The sequence below is a fragment of the Leucoraja erinacea genome, chromosome 43 (genome assembly GCF_028641065.1).
Source record: "Leucoraja erinacea ecotype New England chromosome 43, Leri_hhj_1, whole genome shotgun sequence".
Lineage (NCBI taxonomy): Eukaryota > Metazoa > Chordata > Chondrichthyes > Rajiformes > Rajidae > Leucoraja > Leucoraja erinaceus.
In genome coordinates, this window is record NC_073419.1 from 1,613,847 (window position 1) to 1,634,584 (window position 20,738).

General features: G+C 45.9%; 2 protein-coding genes across 7 annotated transcripts in view; one reads left to right on the forward strand and one right to left on the reverse strand.

Moving 5' to 3' along the window:
* The window catches only part of cables1 (Cdk5 and Abl enzyme substrate 1), a 234,206-nt gene that overhangs the window by 140,529 nt on the left and 72,939 nt on the right, over nt 1-20,738 (forward strand). The gene's annotated exons all lie outside the window — the stretch shown is intronic.
* The window catches only part of LOC129714873 (transmembrane protein 241), a 116,819-nt gene that overhangs the window by 11,624 nt on the left and 84,457 nt on the right, over nt 1-20,738 (reverse strand). For all 5 annotated transcript variants that reach the window (XM_055664720.1, XM_055664716.1, XM_055664715.1 and 2 more), the window contains one exon: nt 7,943-8,007. In XM_055664720.1, coding sequence (XP_055520695.1) covers nt 7,962-8,007 — 46 coding nt within the window. In that variant the 3' untranslated portion in view covers nt 7,943-7,961. The remainder of the gene's footprint in view (nt 1-7,942; nt 8,008-20,738) is intronic.

Sequence of the window (20,738 nt, forward strand, 5' to 3'; positions counted from 1 at the left end):
GTGTGTGTGGGACTGGGCTACATCTACAATGGTGGGGAGTGTGGTGTGTGTGATGGACTGGGCTACATCTACAATGGGGGGGAGTGTGGTGTGTGTGAGGGACAGGGCGACATCTCCAAAGGTGGGGAGAGTGGGGTGTGTGTGGGACTGGGCTACATCTACAATGGTGGGGAGTGTGGTGTGTGTGATGGACTGGGCTACATCTACAATGGTGGGGAGTGTGGTGTGTGTGTGGGACTGGGCTACATCTACAATGGTGGGGAGTGTGGTGTGTGTGATGGACTGGGCTACATCTACAATGGTGGGGGGTGTGGTGTGTGTGATGGACTGGGCTACATCTACAATGGTGGGGAGTGTGGTGTGTGTGATGGACTGGGCTACATCTACAATGGTGGGGAGTGTGGTGTGTGTGATGGACTGGGCTACATCTACAATGGTGGGGAGTGTGGTGTGTGTGATGGACTGGGCTACATCTACAATGGTGGGGAGTGTGGTGTGTGTGATGGACTGGGCTACATCAGAGTGGCCCAGCGGTAGAGTTGCTGCCTCACGGTGCCAGAGGCCCAGGTTCAATCATGACTGCAGATGCTGTCTGTTCGGAGTTTGTACATTCTCCCTGTGACCACGTGGGCTTTCCCCGCATGCTCCGGTTTCCTCCCGCACTCCAAAGACGTGCAGGTTTGTTGATTATTTGGCAAATATTTGTCAAAAAAAAAAGATCGGTTGTCCCAAATGTGCAGGTATGGGATGATCGCTGGTCGGTGCGGACAAGATGGGCCGAAGGGCCAGTTTCCACACTGTATCTCTGAAGTCTAAGACTGCATATATAAAATTGAGAGGCATAGATAGGGCAGACAGAAGGCTCACCAGCGTCTCTTCTTCCTGAGGAGACTGAAGAAGCTCCATCTGTCTCCTCAGATCCTGGTGAACTTCTACCGCTGCACCATCGAGAGCATCCTTACCAACTGCATCACAGTATGGTATGGCAACTGCTCTGTCTCCGACCGGAAGGCATTGCAGAGGGTGATGAAAACTGCCCAACGCATCACCGGTTCCTCGCTCCCCTCCATTGAGTCTGTCCAAAGCAAGCGTTGTCTGCGGAGGGCGCTCAGCATCGCCAAGGACTGCTCTCACCCCAACCATGGACTGTTTACCCTCCTACCATCCGGGAGGCGCTACAGGTCTCTCCGTTGCCGGACCAGCAGGTCCAGGAACAGCTTGTTCCCTGCGGCTGTCACACTACTCAACAACGTACCTCGGTGACTGCCAATCACCCCCTCCCCCCCCCCGGACACTCCTCCCACAGGAAAAACACTATGACTGTATGCATGTAAATAGATATATTTATTGAAATCATATTCTATGTCGCTCTTCCAGGGAGATGCTAACTGCATTTCATTGTCTCTGTACTGTACACTGCACAATGACAATTAAAGTTGAATCTGAATCTGAGACATACCGAACCTTTTTCCCAAGATGGAAAAATCAAACTCTAGAGGGCACAGCTTTCAGATGAGAGGGGCAAAGTTGAAAGAAGATGAGCAGGGCAACTTTTTGTTTTTTCACAGAGGTTGGTGAGTGCCTGGAACGATGTACCGGGGTTGGTGGTGGAGGCAGATACAATCGTGGCTGGTGTTTAAGAGGCTTTTGGATATGCAAGGAACGGATAGATATGGGTTATGTCCCTCCAATTAGAAAGGAGTTGAGGCAGAATTTCTTCAGCCAGAGGGTGGTGAATCTGTGGAATTCAATGCCACAGGCGGCTGTGGAGGCCAAGTCATTGGGTATTTTTAAAACGGAGATTGATAGGTTCTTGATTAGTATAGGCATCAAAGGTTACGGGGAGAAGGCATGAGAATGGTGTTGAGAGGGATACAGACTTGATGGGCTGAATGGCCTCATTCTGCTCCTATGTCTTATCTGTAAATAGTTAAGAGATGTACACAGAGTGCTGGAGTAACTCAGCGAGTCAGGCAGCAGCTCTGGAGAAAGGGAATAGGTGACATTTCGGGTCGGAACCCTTCTTCAGATTGAAAGTAGAGGGGGGACGGATTAGAGGTAGGAAGAAACCAGACCAGGTAGGTTAAGAAATGGTCTTGGTATAATGTTAGGCCCAGACTTTCTGGGGCAAAGGGCCTGTTATTATGCAGTACTATTCCATGTAACTGCAGTATAGTACACTTCTTATCATAAGTTCATGTTGGAGTAGCGGAATTAGGCCATTCGGCCCATCAAGTCCACTCCGCCATTCAATCATGGCTGATCTACCTTTCCCTTTCAACCCCATTGTCCTGATTTCCCCCCATAACCCCTGACACCCATACTAATCAATAATTTAACAATATGCACCTTAAAAATGCTCAGTGACAGTCTCTCCAGCTGTCTGTGGCAAATAATTCCACAGATTCGCCACCCTCTAAAGAAATTCCTCCTCATCTCCTTTCTAAAGGTACGTCCTTTTATTCTGAGGCTGTGCCCTCTGGTCCTCGACTCTCCCACTAGTGAAAACATCTATATAACCATTCCCTGTAAACCATCACACAAACCAACCTCCCTTCCATTGACTCTATCTACACCTCACGCTGCCTCGGCAAGGCCAGCAGCATCATCAAGGACCTGTCGCACCCTGGCCACTCCCTCTTCTCCCCTCTCCCATCAGGCAAGAGGCACAGAAGGGTGAAAACGCACACACCTCCAGATTCAGGGACAGTTTCTTCCCAGCTGTTATCAGGCAACTGAACCATCCTACCCCAACTAGAGAGCGGTCCTGAACTACTATCTACCTCATTGGTGACCCTCGGACTATCCTTGATTGGACTTTGCTGGCTTTACCTTGCACTAAACATTATTCCCGTATCATGTATCTGTACACTGTGGACGGCTCGATTGTAATCATGTATTGTCTTTCCGCTGAGTGGATAGCACGCAACAAAAGCTTTTCACTGTACCTCAATACACATGACAATAAACTACACTGAACTGCATCCTCTCCACACCCACTCTATCCAGGCCTTTCCCTATTCAGTAAGTTTGGTTAAATAATAATGTCAAGCTTTAAAAATGAAGTTTTGTATATCTGCAGTTTGCAGGTGTAGATTGGTAGCTGCCCATTTGTTGCTCAGAGATGAGATCAATGTGGAGCATCTGATGTCAGGAAGATATTAGGGGCAGTTCACGGACAGCGTGGATAAACAGAGCTGATTGCTTTCAATTCTATTATTCACAAGCAGTGCTGCTGCCCACAATCCACCTCCCCCCCCCCCCCCCACCGATTATGTAACCTGCACACCACGTAGAAACGACTCAGTTTTAGCGCAAATGTGGAACAGTTTCACAATTAAATACATGAGTCTTTATTTTATTCATTCAAATGACGTGGCCTTCTCAGGTAATCTCAGTCACTGCATGATTACTCATTTTGTGAAAAATCTACTTCAGACAGAGTCAAGAGAGTGTTTTATTGTCCGAGGTGTCGGGAGTTAGAAAATAGACCATAGAAATACTCCAGCCCTCGTTTCATTTTGTATATTTTATACAGCTCTTAGTACATTTTCTTCCTTTCCCGCACAGTCATATTTTAGCTCCGTAATCAATTTTAAATTATTTATCTGCAAACACCACGGAACCCTGAGAGCTGCGCTTCAGAAAGGAGTGTTTTAGTTGCAACCAGTGGTGGTATTAGCTACAAAGCGAGGTTAGACACACTTGGATTATTTTTTCTGGAACATCTGAGGTTGAGGGGAGACCTGATTGATGTGTATAAAATGATGAGAGGCAGACAGTCAGCACCTTTTATCCCCAGGGTGGAAATGTCAAAGATTAGAGGGCATAGCTTTAAAGTGAGAGGGGCTAATTTAAAAGAGACGTGCGGGTCAAGTTATTTTACACATAACATAACAGGTGGGTGCCTGAACGCGCTACCAGGGGTGGTGGTGGAGGCAGATACGATAGTGGTGTGTAAGTGGTTTTTAGACAGGCACATGGATATGCAGGGAATGGAGGGATATGGATCACACGCAGGTACATAAGATCAGTTTATCGTAGAATTACACCCAAGACAGACACAGAGGTCTGGAGTAACGCAGTGGGTCATAGAAACATAGAAATTAGGTGCAGGAGTAGGCCATTCGGCCCTTCGAGCCTGCACCACCATTCAATATGATCATGGCTGATCAGGCCGGGTCAGGCAGCATCTGTGGGGAACATGGATAGGTGACGTCTCACAGAGTGCTGGAGTAACTCAGCGGGTCAGACAGCATCTGTGGAGAACATGGATAGGTGACGTTTCACAGAGTACTGGAGTAACTCAGCGGGTCAGGCAGCATCTGTGGAGAACATGGATAGGTGACGTTTCACAGAGTGCTGGAGTAACTCAGCGGGTCAGGCAACATCTGTGGAGAACATGGATAGGTGACGTTTCACAGAGTGCTGGAGTAACTCAGCGGGTCAGGCAGCATCTGTGGAGAACATGGATAGGTGACGTTTCACAGAGTGCTGGAGTAACTCAGCGGGTCAGGCAGCATCTGTGGAGAACATGGATAGGTGACGTTTCACAGAGTGCTGGAGTAACTCAGCGGGTCAGGCAGCATGTGGAGAACATGGATAGGTGACGTTTCACAGAGTGCTGGAGTAACTCAGCGGGTCAGGCAGCATCTGTGGAGAACATGGATAGGTGACGTTTCACAGAGTGCTGGAGTAACTCAGCGGGTCAGGCAGCATCTGTGGAGAACATGGATAGGTGACGTTTTGGGTCGGGACCCTACTTTCTGTATGAAGAAGGGTCCCAACCTGAAATGCCACCTATCCTTTTTCTCCATAGATGCTGCCTGGCCCGCTGAGTTACTCCAGTGCTTTGTATGTTTTCTTTTGCAAACAAGCATGGTTCATTGTATCTGCTGTAGATATTGTGGGCAGGGGGTCTGTGAGTGTGCAGTACTGTTCTATGTTCTATGTACAGTTTGATATCGACAGATTGACAGATTCGGGTGTCAGGGGTTATGGGGAGAAGGCAGGAGAATGGGGTTAGGAGGGAGAGATAGATCAGCCATGATTGAATGGAGGGGTTGACATAAGGTCATAAGTTATAGGAGCTGAATGAGGCCATTCAGCCCATCATGTCTACTCAGCCATTCAATCATGACTGATCTATCTCTCCTTCCTAACTGTTGCACCATGTTTGTGAGAATGACCGGGTCATTTGCAGTAAATGGTCTTTCTCCCTTCTCCCCTCTAGTGTGTAGGGAGTGGATGAGAAAGTGGGGCAACATAGACCACGTGTGGACTCGGTGGGCCAAAGGATCTGTTTCCATGCTCTAAAAGTAAAATCTAAAGCTATGATGAATGAATTGAAAAGGAACTAAATGAAACAAAAGAAAAATCAAATTTGAAAGTATTAAGTTCCATTTTTATTGCCAGACGTCAAAGGCTATGAATAATATTTATAGTCTAGGCAACGTGAAGCCAAGTACTGCTGACAATGGAGACGCTCCGCGATGAGTTATACACACTGAGGCCTTTGAATATCAGACAGCATAGACCCATTTGTCAATGTGGGCACTTCACATAAGAGCCAGTGTCAAATGTAGGATTATATTGTCATTTTGACCACAATGGTGAAACAATTGGACTCTGCATTTCATTTCATAAATCACCTCCCCCGATCTAACATCTCGGTTCAGGTACAGCTTCTTCCCCATAGCCATCAGGTTATTAAACTCTCTGCCTCAGAGGGTGGTGGAGGCTGGTTCTCTGGATGCTTTCAAGAGTGAGCTGGATAGGACTCTTAAAGATAGCAGAGTCAGGGGATATGGGGAGAAGGCAGGAACGGGGCACTGATTGGGGATGATCAGCCATGATCACATAGAAACATAGAAAATAGGTGCAGGAGTAGGCCATTCAGCCCTCTGAGCCTGCACCGCCATTCAATATGATCATGGCTGATCATCCAACTCAGTATCCTGTACCTGCCTTCTCTCCATACCCCCTGATCCCTTTAGACAGAAGGGCCACATCCAACTCCCTCTTAAATATAGCCAATGAACTGGCCTCAACTACCTTCTGTGGCAGAGAATTCCAGAGATTCACCACTCTCTGTGTAAAAAATGTTTTCCTCATCTCGGTCCTAAAAGATTTCCCTCTTATCCTTAAACTGTGACCCCTTGTTCTGGACTTCCCCAACATCGGGAACAATCTTCCTGCATCTAGCCTGTCCAACCCCTTAAGAATTTTGTAAGTTTCTATAAGATCCCCACATTGAATGGCGGTGCTGGCTCGAAGGGCTGAATGGCCTACTCCTGCACCTATTGCCTATTGTCTATTGTCTAGTGACCAGCGATCACCTTGTACACTAGCGCCCTGTATTCTACACATTCTAGGGACCATTTACATTCTTTACCGAAACCAATCAACCTACAAACATGTATGTCTTTGCAGTGTGAGAGGAAACCGGAGTACCTGGGGAAAACCCACGTGGTCACACTCACGGGTAGAACGTACAAACTCCATACAGACAGCGCCCGTAGTCAGGATCTAACCCGGGTCTATGGCCAACTCTGCCGCTGCGCCACCCTACCTCCCCATTATGTGGAATCATGTGAAGCTCACAGCTCTCCTCACTAGGTGAAGAGATAATTACATCATTACCAGTTTTTACTGCCTTTGCACAGGCAAAAAGGTATGATGGAAGCGGTTGCCAGAATGAGCTTAAACACAAAACGCTGGAGGAACTCAGCGGGACAGGCAGCGTCTCTGGAGAGATGGAATGGGCGGCGTTTCACGTCGAGACCCTTCTTCAGACCAAGAGTCAGGGTAGAGGGAGAGACAGAGATAAGGAAGGGTAACGGCACATCAAAGGGGACAAAGTCCGAGGAAAATGTAGAATAGATCATTGTCAGTTAGCGAGACCACACCTGGAGTATTGTGTGCAGTTTTGGTCCCCTAATTTGAGGAGGGACATTCTTGCTATTGAGGGAGTGCAGCGTAGGTTTACGAGGTTAATACCCGGGATGGCGGGACTGTCATATGCTGAGAGAATGGAGCGGCTGGGCTTGTACACTCTGGAGTTTAGAAGGATGAGAGGGTATCTTATTGAAACATATAAGATTGTTAAGGGTTTGGACACACTAGAGGCAGGAAACATGTTCCTGATGTTGGGCGAGTCCAGAACCAGGGGCCACAGTTTAAGAATAAGGGGTGAGCCGTTTAGAACGGAGACACTTTTTCTCACAGAGAGTTGTGAGTCTGTGGAATTCTCTGCCTCAGAGGGTGGTGGAGGCCGGTTCTCTGGATACCTTCAAGAGAGAGCTAAATAGGGCTCTTAAAGATAGTGGAGTCAGGGGAGAAGGCAGGAACGGGGTACTGATTGGGGATGATCAGCCACGATCACATTGAATGGCGGTGCTGGCTCGAAGGGCCGAATGGCCTCCTCCTGCACCTATTGTCTATTGAGAAGGTGACAACGAAGCAAACAGAGATAAAATGTAATCAGGGGGACAGTCAGAGTTGTTGGAGAACTAGGAAGTGGGGGGGGATGGAGAGAGAGGGAAAGCAAGGGTTACTTGAAGTTAGAGAAGGCGATATTCATACCGCAGGAATTATGTTGGCTGCACAAACGAAATATGGAGCACATGACTGCATGATCTTTAAAACAGAGGGATGATGCCAGTGTCTGCACACAGCTTTAATTTCTTCAATGACATTGGCGCAGTACAAGATCTGGCTGATAAAGTGCAGTGCAGTGGGACTACAGAGGGGCAATACATTATTGCAAGTACTTGTGGCAGAAGTGGATGATGGAGAATGTGATTGCAACAATTGATGGTTACTGCTTCACTGTCGAGGTAAAGGAACGCTCTCCATCATCGGTGTTATGTGGCCATCAGTTAAGCCTGATACGCAACTGTTAACATCTTCAATGCATTTAGATAATAAATTGTCTCCTTACCAGCAACTTGTACGTGTGTTCAATAGAGTCTCAAAGACGGCAAGTGACAAACACGCGGCCAAAACCTGAGTGGACAACCAAAAGAAAATTACATGATTGGGGGTTTACTCATCATCTATCATTGTCTGTTCAGTTCAGTTTAGTTTATTGTCACGTGTACCGAGGTACAGCGGAAAGCTCTTGTTGCGTGCTAACCAGTCAGCGGAAAGACAATACGTGATTACAATCGAGCCGTTTACAGTGTACAGTTACATGATAACGGTGAAAGCAACAGGTGTCCTAAACTGTCTGAGGCGCAACTTTCATCAATGCTCAACTTCCGTCAAGGAGAAGCTATACTTCACCCTCGTTAGATCTCATTTGGACTACGCAGTTGCAGCATGGGACCCATACACAAATAAAAACATTTCTTCCATCGAACGTGTCCAAAGACAGGCAGCTCGATTTGTTACTAACACCTATGAGAGAGAAGCGAGTGTCACCAAACTTCTGAATTCTCTGGGGTGGAACCCTCTCCAAGACAGACAGACGTGAAGCTCACCGTTTGTCCTGTTTTTACAAAATGTTAAATGGTCAGCTCGACATAGATTACAAGACCTACACCAAACCCAAACCAATTAGCAGCAGACGAGGGCATTCGATCCAATTTGTAATCCCAGCTACAAAGACAGATGTGTACAGCAATTCGTTCTTCCCCCGCACAATTAAAGCATGGAATAATCTCCACCCTACTATAGTTACCCAACCAGATGCAACTACATTTAAAGTAGCTCTTTCTTCCCAATAACCCTTTCTGGCTTAAGTCCTCCCTTCATCACCTCCAGTTTAAATTCCATTTGGAATATTTTGGAGGACCAAGATAAAGGAATAACGTTTAGTGCAAGGTAAAGCCAGCAAAGTCAGCTCAATGATGGTTCGAGGGTCATCAATGAAGTAGATAGTAGTTCAGGACTGCTCTCTGGTTGTGGTAGGATGGTTCAGTTGCCTGATAAGAGCTGGGGAGAAACTGTCCTGGTATCTGGAGGTGTGCGTTAACACACTTCTGTACCTTTTGCCCGATGGGAGAGGGGAGAAGAGGGAATGGCCGGGGTCAAGGAAAGAGCATTCACGTCGCGGGCCTGTCTCCACCAATCTTTCGACCACCATGCACCAGCAGCGACAAGACAGACACCATTGTTTGCAGATGCCGAGAAGTGTGTTCAGCTCTGGCTGATCAACTAATCTTGTGTGTGGACTCGATAAGAAGAAGAGGGAGTGGCCAGGGTGCGACTCGTCCTTGATTCTGGCCTTGCCGAGGCAGCGTGAGGTGTAGTTGGAGTCAATGGAAGGGAGGTTGGTTTGTGCGATGGTCTGGGCTGCGTCCACAATTCGCTTCAATTTCTTGCGGTCTTGGATGGAGCTGTTCCCAAACCGTGCTCTGATGCATCCCGATAAAATACTTTCTACGGCGCATCTGTCGAAGTTGGTGAGAGTTGAAGGGGATTCCAGAGAGTTGTAGAGAGATCTATTTCATTTGAAAGATAAATTATAAAGACTGTGAAGATTTATAACAAAGGGGGCTGGCTATCTGGGAATGAATCCTAGTCAAGAGTCAACAGTGTTTTATTCCCACAAGAAGCGAGGAGCTGACTATCACTGGCTAGAACCAGTATTGAAACATATAAGATCATTAAGGGCTTGGACACGCTAGAGGCAGGAAACATGTTCCCGATGTTGGGGGAGTCCAGAACCAGTGGCCACAGTTTAAGAATAAGGGGTTGGCCATTTAGAACAGAGATGCAGAAACACTTTTTCACACAGAGAGTTGTGAGTCTGTAGAATTCTCTGCCTCAGAGGGCGGTGGAGGCTGGTTCTCTGGATACTTTAAAAGAGAGAGCTAGATAGGACTCTTAAAGATAGCGGAGTCAAGGGATATGGGGAGAAGGCAGGAATGGGGTACTGATTGTGGATGATCAGACATGATCACATTGAATGGCGGTGCTGGCTCGAAGGGCCGAATGGCCTACACCTTCACCTATTGTCTATTGTCATAAAATCCTACTTTGTTAAAGCTTATTACAATTCAGAGAAAGGCTTCAAGAACTGAACAAACCAACTATAATGCTAGGAATTAATAGAAATCGCAGAGTCTTCTTCCCAGAGTAGGGGAATGAAGAACCAGACAACATAGGTTTAATGTGAGAGAGAAAATATTTAATAGATAATACCTGAGTGGTCTGAAGAAGGGTCCTGATCTAGAACGTTGCCTACCCATTCCCCCACAGATGCTGCCTGACCTGCTAAGTGACTGCAGACTCAAGATGCCGGCATCTGCAAATCCTATGGTCCCTGAGGCAATCAAATTACTTTAGTTTAGTTTAGAGATGCAGCGTGGAAACAGGCCCGCCGAGTCCACGCCGACCAGCGATCCACGCACACTAGCTCCAGGGACATTTTGCAAATTTTACCAACGGCATTTAACCTACAAACCCGTATGTCTTTGAAGTGTGGGAGGAAACTGGAGCACCCGGGGAAAACCCACGCAGGTCACGGGGAGAACGTACAAACTCTGTACAGACAGTGCCCGTAGCCAGGGAAATATGCCTATGATGTCTTAATTAATTTTGTTCTTTCTCCTAACTCATCAAATTTGGTGCAGTCCACACTTGTGCCCCAACACTTTCGTATCAGTTCTAATAATAAAGTCACCTGAGTGGAAACTGGTTTCATAGATTCATATCTCAACCACTAGATAAATTCTCACTTAAAACTGTACAGCACAGAACAGGCCTTTCATAAGGTCATAACTGATAGGAACAGAATTAGGCCATTCGGCCCATCAAGTCTATTCCACTATTCAATCGTGGCTGATCTATCTTTCCCTCTCAACCCCATTCTCCTGTCTTCTCCCCATAACCCCTGACACCCGTACTATTCAAGAATCTGTCAATCTCAGTCTTAAAAATACCCAATGACTTGTGGCCTCCACAGCCGCCTGTGGCAATGAATTCCACAGATTCACCATCATCTGGCTAAAGAAATTCCTCCTCATTTCCTTTCCAAAGGTACATCCTTTTATTCTGCCAGGTACTCCAAAGCCAGGCCACACTACAACATAGAAAACAACATTGAAAACTGAGGGTAGACCTCATTGAAGTGTATAAAATGATGAGAAACATTGATAGGGTAAACAGTCAGAATTTCATTCCAAAGGTGGAAATGTCAAAGACTAGAGGGCATAGCTTAAAGGTGAGAGCGTCGATGGAAAAAATACAGAGTGCTGGAGTAACTCAGCGGGTCAGGCAGCATCTGTGGAGAACATGGATAGGTGACGTTTCACAGAGTGCTGGAGTAACTCAGTGCTGGAGTAACTCAGCGGGTCTGGCAGCATCTGTGGAGAACATGGATAGGTGACGTTTCACAGAGTGCTGGAGTAACTCAGCGGGTCAGGCAGCATCTGTGGAAAACATGGATAGCTGACGTTTTGGGCTGGGATCTTCTTCAGACTGATGTTCTGAAGGGCCTGTTCTTGTACTGTACTGTTCTATGTCCAAGCAGCATACTAGGAGACCTGCTTTTACACTGGAGAAAATGAAGTGGTTAACAGAAATGATGATCATGGATGATATACCTCCCCTTTATTGATTTAAAATAAGAAAACCCACAGTAGGAATTGATTTCTCATTGATTAGGAATACAAACACCCAGCAATTCCAAAGCCATAAAGCAGCCGGATACTTTAAACCACAAAGATAGGCAGGACGGTGGCATAGCGTAGAGTTGCTGCCTTACAAACACCAGAGACCCCAGTTTCATCCTGACTACGGGTGCTATCTGTACCAGTTGGTACATTCTCCCTGTGACCGCATGGGTTTTCTCCGGGCACGCTGGTTTCATAAGTGATTCACTGGAGTTTAGAAGGATGATGGGGTATCTTATTGAAACATATACAATTATAAAAGGACTGGACACGCTAGATGCAGGAAAAATGTTCCCAATGTTGGGCGAGTACAGAACCAGGGGCCACACAGTCTTAGAATAAAGGGGAGGCCATTTAGGTTGAGGTGAGAAAAAACATTTTAACCCAGAGAGTTGTGAATTTGTGGAATTCCCTGCCACAGAGGGCAGTGGATGGATTTAAGAGAGAGTTAGATAGAGCTGTAGGGGCTGGTGCAATGAAGGGATATGGGGAGAAGGCAGGCACGGGTTATTGATTGGAGACGATCAGCCATGATCACAATGAATGAATGCGGTGCTGTCTCGAAGGGCTGAATGGCCTCCTCCTGCACCTATTTTCTATGTTTCTATGAGCAGAATTAGGGCATTCAGCCCGTCATGTCCACTCCGCCATTCAATCATGGCTGATCTATCTCTCCTTCCGAACCCCATTCTCCTGCCTTCTCCCCATAACCCCTGACACCCACACGGTTGCGCAGCGGTAGAGTTGCTGCCTCACAGCGAATGCAGCGCCGGAGACCTGAGTTCGATCCCGACTACGGGTGCTGTCTGTACGTTCTCCCCATGACCTGTGTGGGTTTTTTCCCAGATCTTCGGTTTCCTCCCAAACTCCAAAGACGTACAGGTTTGTAGGTTAATTAATAATAATAATAATAAATACTTTATTGATCCCCTCAGGGAAATTCAGATGTCCAGAAGCCCCCAACCAACAAACCCACAGATTCAAAACTAACGCAGACAGAAAATACATAGAATACACTGTGGACACTACCTGAGAGCAATAAATACTTAAAAAGACCAATAATTAACAATTAAAAATTAAAAATTGCAAGAATGCATCCCCCTACAGCCTAGCGGTCCGAATTATAAAATCTAATGGCTGCAGGGGTGAAGGATCTCCTGAACCGCTCCGTTCTACAGGGCAGGGAGAGGAACCGGTTGTTGTTCCGAGTGCTCTTTTGACTCTCCAGAATTACATGGAGGGGATGCCCGGGGTTTTTCAGGATGACCTGCACCTTGTGCCTCATACGCCTCTCAAGCACATCCATCCCAGAGTCTACTCTCCCCTCCAGCACTGAGCTAGCTCGTTTAACCAGTTTGACCAGCTTCTTGTTGTTTTTTGCACTAATGCTGTTGCCCCAGCAGACAACAGCGTAGAAAACAACACTTGCAACCACAGTGTTGTAAAAATTGGCTTGGTAAATGTAACAATTGTCCCTAGTGGGGTGTAGGATAGTGTTAGTGTGCGGGGATCGCTGGTCGGCACGGACCAGGTGGACCGAAGGGCCTGTTTCCGCGCTGTATCTCTAAACTAAACTAAACTAATCGAGAATCTGTCAGTCTCCGCCTTAAAATGAATCATTGACTTGGCCTCCACATCCGTCTGTGGCAAAGAATTCCACAGATTCACCACCCTCTGACTAAGTAAATTTCTCCTCATCTACTTCCTAAAGTTACATCCTGAGGGGCACCATTTTAGTTTAGTTGATGACTGGATGTAGTTTCCTCCCACATCCCAAATTCATGTGGGTTTTAAGATTCAGTAAATTGCCCATCTTGTGTTGGACAGAACTAATGTTTGGGTGATGGCTGGTCGGCATGAAATCCGTGGGCCGAATGGACTGTATCTCTAAACCAAACCAAAAGGGCACGTATTAACCTTGATTTTCTGATGTGGCGACAGTCGGTTGTGTACTGATGTTGTACATGTCCATGGATCTTTATACCAGATAGACAATAGACAATAAGTGCAGGAGTAGGCCATTCAGGCCTTCGAGCCAGCACCACCATTCAATGTGATCATGGCTGATCATCCCCAATCAGTACCCCCGTTCCTGCCTTCTCCCCATATCCCTTAACTATGCAATCTGTATCGTGCCCTATCTAGCTCTCTCTTGAAAGCATTCAGAGAACCTGCTGAGGCAGAGAATTCCACACTCACCACTCTCTGTGTGAAAAAGCGTTTCCTCGTCTCCATTCTAAATGGCTTACCTCTTATTCTTAAACTATGCCCCCTGGTTCTGGACTCCCCCTGGATGTTCTGGGTGACAATAGACAATAGGTGCAGGAGTCGGCCATTCGGCCCTTCAAGCCAGCACCACCATTCAATGTGATCATGGCTGATCATCCACAATCAGTACCCCGTTCCTGCCTTCTCCCCATATCCTCTGACTCCGCTATCTTTGCAATACAATACAATTTATTTGTTGTCATTTGAACCTCATTGAAGTTCAAACGAAATTTGGTTTAAGAGCCCTATCTAGCTCTCTCTTGAAAGTATCCAGAGAACCGGCCTTGTGCAAACAATACTCACTTTGTATTTTGAGGGAAAATAAAGACTGGTTTAGTAATGCAACATGTCCTTGGTGGTTTTGTTCAGAGATGATGGCGACAGAATCAGTAGTGTGCGGCCTATTATTATGGCTTGTGGTTTCCGCTAGTTATTTGCTACATTCTGTTACTCCGTTGCTGTGGATGTGGTGTTCAGCATACTTATTCCCCAAAATTTCATTTTGTTCATTTTTCAAAAGAAAACATATTTTTGGCAAATCGAACATAATATTATATCCAAGATATATGTTTAGTTTAGAGATACAGGAAACAGGCCCTTTGTCCCAAGTCCGGACCCACCAGCGATCACCTCACACTAACACCATTCCTTCTCTCCAGAGATGCTGCCTCATCCGCTGATTTAATCCAGCATTTTGTGTCTACCTTCTGCAGTTGTACAGAGCCCCAGTGAGACCACACCTGGAGTATTGTGTGCAGTTTTGGTCCCCTCATTTGAGGAAGGACATTCTTGCTATTGAGGGAGTGCAGCGTAGGTTTACAAGGTTAATTCCCGAGATGGTGGGACTGTCATATGCTGAGTGAATGGAGCAGCTGGGCTTGTACACTCTGGAGTTTAGAAGGATGAGATGGGATCTCATTGAAACAAATAAGATTGTTAAGGGCTTGGACACGCTAGAGGCAGGAAACATGTTCCCTATGTTGAGGGAGTCCAGAACCAGGGGCCACAGTTTAAGAATAAGGAGTAAGTCATTTAGAATGGAGACGAGGAAACAATTTTTCTCACAGAAAGTGGTGAGTCTGTGGAATTCTCTGCCTCAGAGGGCAGTGGAGGCCGGTTCTCTGGATGCTTTCAAGAGAGAGCTAGATAGGGCTCTTAAAAATTGCGGAGTCAGGAGATATGGGGAGAAGGCAGGACGGGGTACTGATTGGGGATGACCAGTCATGATCACATTGAATGGCAGTGCTGGCTCGAAGGGCCGAATGGCCTACTCCTGCACCTATTGTCTGTTGTCTATCCTACACACACTAGGGACAATTTACAGGTAGACACAAAATGCTGGAGTAACACAGCGGGTGAGGCAGCATCTTTGGAGAGAAGGAATGGGCGACGTTTCGGGTCGAGACTCGACTAGAAACATTGCCCATTCATTCTCTCCAGAGACGCTGCCTCACCCGCTGAGTTACTCCAGCATTTTGTGTCTACCTTCGATTTAAACCAGCACCTGCAGTTCTTTCTCACATATTAGGGACAATTTACACTTACGCCAAGCCAATTAACCGACAAACATCGTGTACATCTTTGGAGTGTGGGAGGAAACCGAAGACCTCGGGGAAAAAACCCACGCAGGTCACGGGGAGAACGTACAAACTCTGTACAGACAGTGCCCGTAGCCGGGGTATCTCTGGCGCTGAAAGCGCTGTAAGGCGGAAACTCTACCGCTGCACCAGACCCTTGTGCCGCACTTGGAAACAAAAATCTGAGAAAGTATAATCACAGTGTTAAATCTTAAAAGCAACTGATGGTGAAAGCAATATCAAGGACGGCAACATCAAAGAATCAGCTTGTACAATATGTGGAATCATGCCAAACAGAATCGTGATGTGTGTGATATTAGTTATAATCCCAGTCAAACCACAATGGCAACCATGTATTGAATTGAATTGATTTGCAAGGGAAACAGGCCCTTCGGCCCACTGAGTCCACCTCGCCCATCGATCACCCCTTCAGCCGTCTGTGGCAACAAGTAGATGCATTCCTTTATAGTTTAGAGATACAGCGTGGAAACAGGCCCTTCGGCCCACCAAGTCTATGCCGACCAGCGATCACCCGTTCACACCAGTTCGATGTTACCCCACTTTCTCATCCACTCCCTACACACTAGGGGGGCAATTTACAGAGGGGCCGATTAACGTACAAACCCGCACGTCTTTGGGATGTGGGAGGAAACCGGAGCACCCGGAGCAATCCCACGTGGTTTGCGGGAGAACGCACAAACTTCACACAGACAGTGGCCCAGGTCAGGATCGAAGCGTTGTCTCCGGTGCTGTGAGGCAGCAACTCCACCACATGCTTATAACTCATTTTATAACACTGGAGAATGGAAACTTTCATTCGCAGTTCCCTTGTATTTGGGTCATGGGTCTAAAATTAGAAGGATGGCAATCAAATTAATTTTACTGACATCAGTGTTTTTACAATCATAACTTTCAAATATTGTGGCTTAGAGTCAAACAGCACGGAAACATGTCCTTCAGCCCAATCGTTTAATGTATGCCCAAGATACCCCAACAAAACTAGTCCCACCTGCCCACGTTTTAGTTTAGTTTATTGTCACGTGTACCGAGGTACAGTGAAAAGCTTTAGTTGCATGCTAACCAGTCAGCGGAAAGACAATACACGATTACCATTGATTTCACATCGTACATATACATGATAAGGGAACGTTTAGTGCAAGGTAAAGCCAGCAAAGCCCGATAAACGATAGTCCAAGGGTCACCAATGAGGTAGAGAGTAGTTCAGGACTTCTCTCTGGTTGCGGTAGGGTGGTTCAGTTGCCACGAATGATTATTCACCCTATCTATCGATGGCATGTTGGCCTTCATAACAAGAGGAGTTGAGTATAGGAGTAAAGAGGTCCTTCTGCAGTTGTACAGGGCCCTGGTGAGACCACACCTGGAGTATTGTGTGCAGTTTTGGTCCCCTAATTTGAGGAAGGACATTCTTGCTATTGAGGGAGTGCAGCGTAGGTTTGCAAGGTTAATTCCCGGGATGGCGGGACTGTCATATGCTGAGAGAATGGAGCGGCTGGGCTTGTACACTCTGGAGTTTGGTAGGATGTTTCTCATTGAAACATATAAGATTGTTAAGGGCTTGGACACGCTAGAGGCAGGAAACATGTTCCCGATGTTCGGGGAGTCCAGAAACAGGGGCCACAGTTTAAAAATAAGGGTAAGCCATTTAGAATGGAGATGAGGAAACACTTTTTCAAACAGAGATAGATAGATAGATATAGATAGATAGATAGATAGATAGATAGATAGATAGATAGATAGATAGATAGATAGATTGATTGATTGATTGATTGATTGATTGATAGATAGATAGATAGATAGATAGATAGATAGATAGATAGATAGATAGATAGATAGATAGATAGATAGATAGATAGATAGATAGCCTTTATTGTCATTCAGACCGAAGTCTGAACGAAACGGAGACGAGGAAACACTTTTTCTCACAGAGAGTGGTGAGTCTGTGGAATTCTCTGCCTCAGAGGGCGGTGGAGGCCAGTTCTCTGATACTTTCAAGGGAGAGCTTGATAGGGATACCTTCGATTTACCAGCATCTGCAGTTCCTTCTTAAACAGTACTCCTTTAGATATCAAGCTACCATAAGCCGATGACTCCATCCATTCATACCTGATACTTAACTACCCTGGCCAGCACAAATCATGTCTGTTTAAAATCTCAAATGAGGAAAATTACATTTTTTTAATTACACAACTCCAGCACAATAATTTTCTGTTTTTAGACTTTTTTTTCTTCAGTCAGAGTTACGGGGAGAGTGAAGGGTTTCATTTCAAGCTTGTGCAAGAAGGAACTGCAGATGCTGGTTTAAACCGTAGACACAAAAAAGCAGGCAGTATCTCTGGAGAGAAGGAATGGGTGACGTTTCGGGATTCTGCCTGACCCGCTGAGACTCCAGCACACTGTGAAACGTCACCTATCCGTGTTCTCCAAAGATGCTGCCTGACCCGCTGAGGTACTCCAGCACTCTGTGAAACGTCACCTATCCATGTTCTCCACAGATGCTGCCTGACCCGCTGAGTTCCTTGAAGGTGGAGTTACAGATAGATCGGGTGGTCAAAAAAGCTTTTGGCACATTGGCCTTCATCAGTCAGAGTATTGAGAGTAGAAGTTGGGGGGTCATATTGCAGTTGCATAAGACGTTGGTGAGGTTGCATGTAGGGTATTGCGTTCAGTTCTGGGCACCATGTAGTAGGAAAGATGTTGTCAAGCTGGAAAGGGTACAGAGATATTTTACGTGGATGTTGCCAGGACTCGAGGGTGTGAGCTACAGGGAGAGGTTAAGTAGGCTTGGAGCGCAGGATGATGAGGGGTGATCGTATAGAGGTGCATAAAATCATGAGAAGAATAGATCGGGTAGATGCACAAAATCTCATGACCAGAGTAGGGGAATCGAGGACCAAAGGACATAGGTTGATGGTGAAGGGAGAAAGATTTAATAGGAATCTGAGGGGAAACCTTTTAGACAATAGACAATAGGTGCAAGAGTAGGCCTTTTGGCCCTTCGAACCAGCACCGCCATTCAATGTGATCATGGATGATCATCCCCAATCAGTACTAGAGGAGTATAAGGAATGTAAAAAGAATCTTAAGAAAGAAATTAGAAAAGCTAAAAGAAGATATGAGGTTGCTTTGGCAAGTAAGGTGAAAGTAAATCCAAAGGGTTTCTACAGCTATATTAATAGCAAAAGGATAACAAGGGATAAAATTGGTCCATTGGAGAGACAGAGTGGACAGCTATCTGCGGAGCCAAAAGAGATGGGGAATTATTGAACAATTTATTTTCTTCGGTATTCACCAAGGAGAAGGATATTGAATTATGTGAGGTAAGGGAAACTAGTAGAGTAGCTATGGATACTATGAGTTTCAAAGTAAAAGAAGTACTGACACTTTTGAAAAATATAAAAGTGGATAAATCTCCAGGTCCTGACAGAATATTCCCTAGGACATTTAGGGAAGTTAGTGTAGAAATAGCCGGGGCTATGACAGAAATATTTCAAAAGTCATTAGAAACGGGAATAGTCCCCGAGGATTGGCGTACTGCACATGTTGTTCCATTGTTTAAAAATAGTTCTAAGAGTAAACCTAGCAATTATAGGCCTGTTAATTTGACTTCAGTGGTGGGCAAATTAATGGAAAAGATACTTAGAGATAATATATATAAGCATCTGGATAAACAGGGTCTGATTAGGGACATTCAGCATGGATTTGTGCCTGGAAGGTCATGCTTGACTAATCTTCTTGAATTTTTTGAAGAGGTTACTAGGGAAATTGACGAGGGTAAAACAGTGGATGTTGTCTATATGGACTTTAGTAAGGCCTTTGACAAGGTTCCTCATGGAAGGTTGGTTAAGAAGGTTCAACTGTTGGGTATAAATGCAGGAGTAGCAAGATGGATTCAACAGTGGCTGAATGGGAGATGCCAGAGGGTAATGGTGGATGGCTGTTTGTCGGGTTGGAGGCAGGTGACTAGTGGGGTGCCTCAGGGATCTGTGTTGGGTCCTTTGTTGTTTGTCATGTACATCAATGATCTGGATGAAGGTGTGGTAAATTGGATTAGTAAGTATGCAGATGATACCAAGATAGGGGTTGTTGTGGATAATGAAGAGGATTTCCAAAGTCTACAGAGTGATTTAGGCCATTTGGATGAATGGGCTGAAAGATGGCAGATGGAGTTTAATGCTGATAAATGTGAGGTGCTACACCTTGGCAGGACAAATCAAAATAGGATGTACATGGTAAATGGTAGGGAATTGAAGAATGCAGTTGAACAGAGGGATCTGGGAATAACCGTGCATAGTTCCTTGAAGGTGGAATCTCATATAGATAGGGTGGTAAAGAAAGCTTTTGGTATGCTAGCCTTCATAAATCAGAGCATTGAGTATAGAAGCTGGGATGTAATGTTAATATTGTACAAGGCATTGGTGAGACCAAATCTGGAGTATGGTGTACAATTTTGGTCGCCCAATTATAGGAAGGATGTCAACAAAATAGAGAGAGTACAGAGGAGATTTACTAGAATGTTGCCTGGGTTTCAACAACTAAGTTACAGAGAAAGGTTGAATAAGTTAGGTCTTTATTCTCTGGAGCGCATAAGGTTAAGGGGGGACGATAGAGGTCTTTAAAATGATGAGAGGGTTAGGCAGAGTTGACGTGGATAAGCTTTTCCAACTGAGAGTAGGGAAGATTCAAAGAAGAGGACATGACTTCAGAATTAAGGGACAGAAGTTTAGGGGTAACATGAGGGGGAACTTCTTTACTCAGAGAGTGGTAGCGGTGTGGAATGAGCTTCCAGTGGAAGTGGTGGAGGCAGGTTCGTTGGTATCATTTAAAAATAAATTGGATAGCCATATGGATGAGAAGGGAATGGAGGGTTATGGTATGAGTGCAGGCAGGTGGGACTAAGGGAAAATAATTGTTCGGCACGGGCTTGTAGGGCCGAGATGGCCTGTTTCCGTGCTGTAATTGTTATATGTTTATATGGTTAGTACCCCATTCCTGCCTTCTCCCCATATCCCCTGACTCCACTATTTTTAAGAGCTCTATCTAGCTCTCTCTTGAACGCATCCAGAGAACCTGCCTCCACCGCCCTCTGAGGCAGAGAATTCCACAGACTCACAACTCTCTGTGTGAAAAAGTGTTTCCTCGTCTCCGTTCTAAAAGGCTTACTCCTTATTCTTAAACTGTGGCCCCTGCTTCTGGACTCCCCCAACATCGGGAACATGTTTCCTGCCTCTAGTGTGTCCAAGCCCTTAACAAT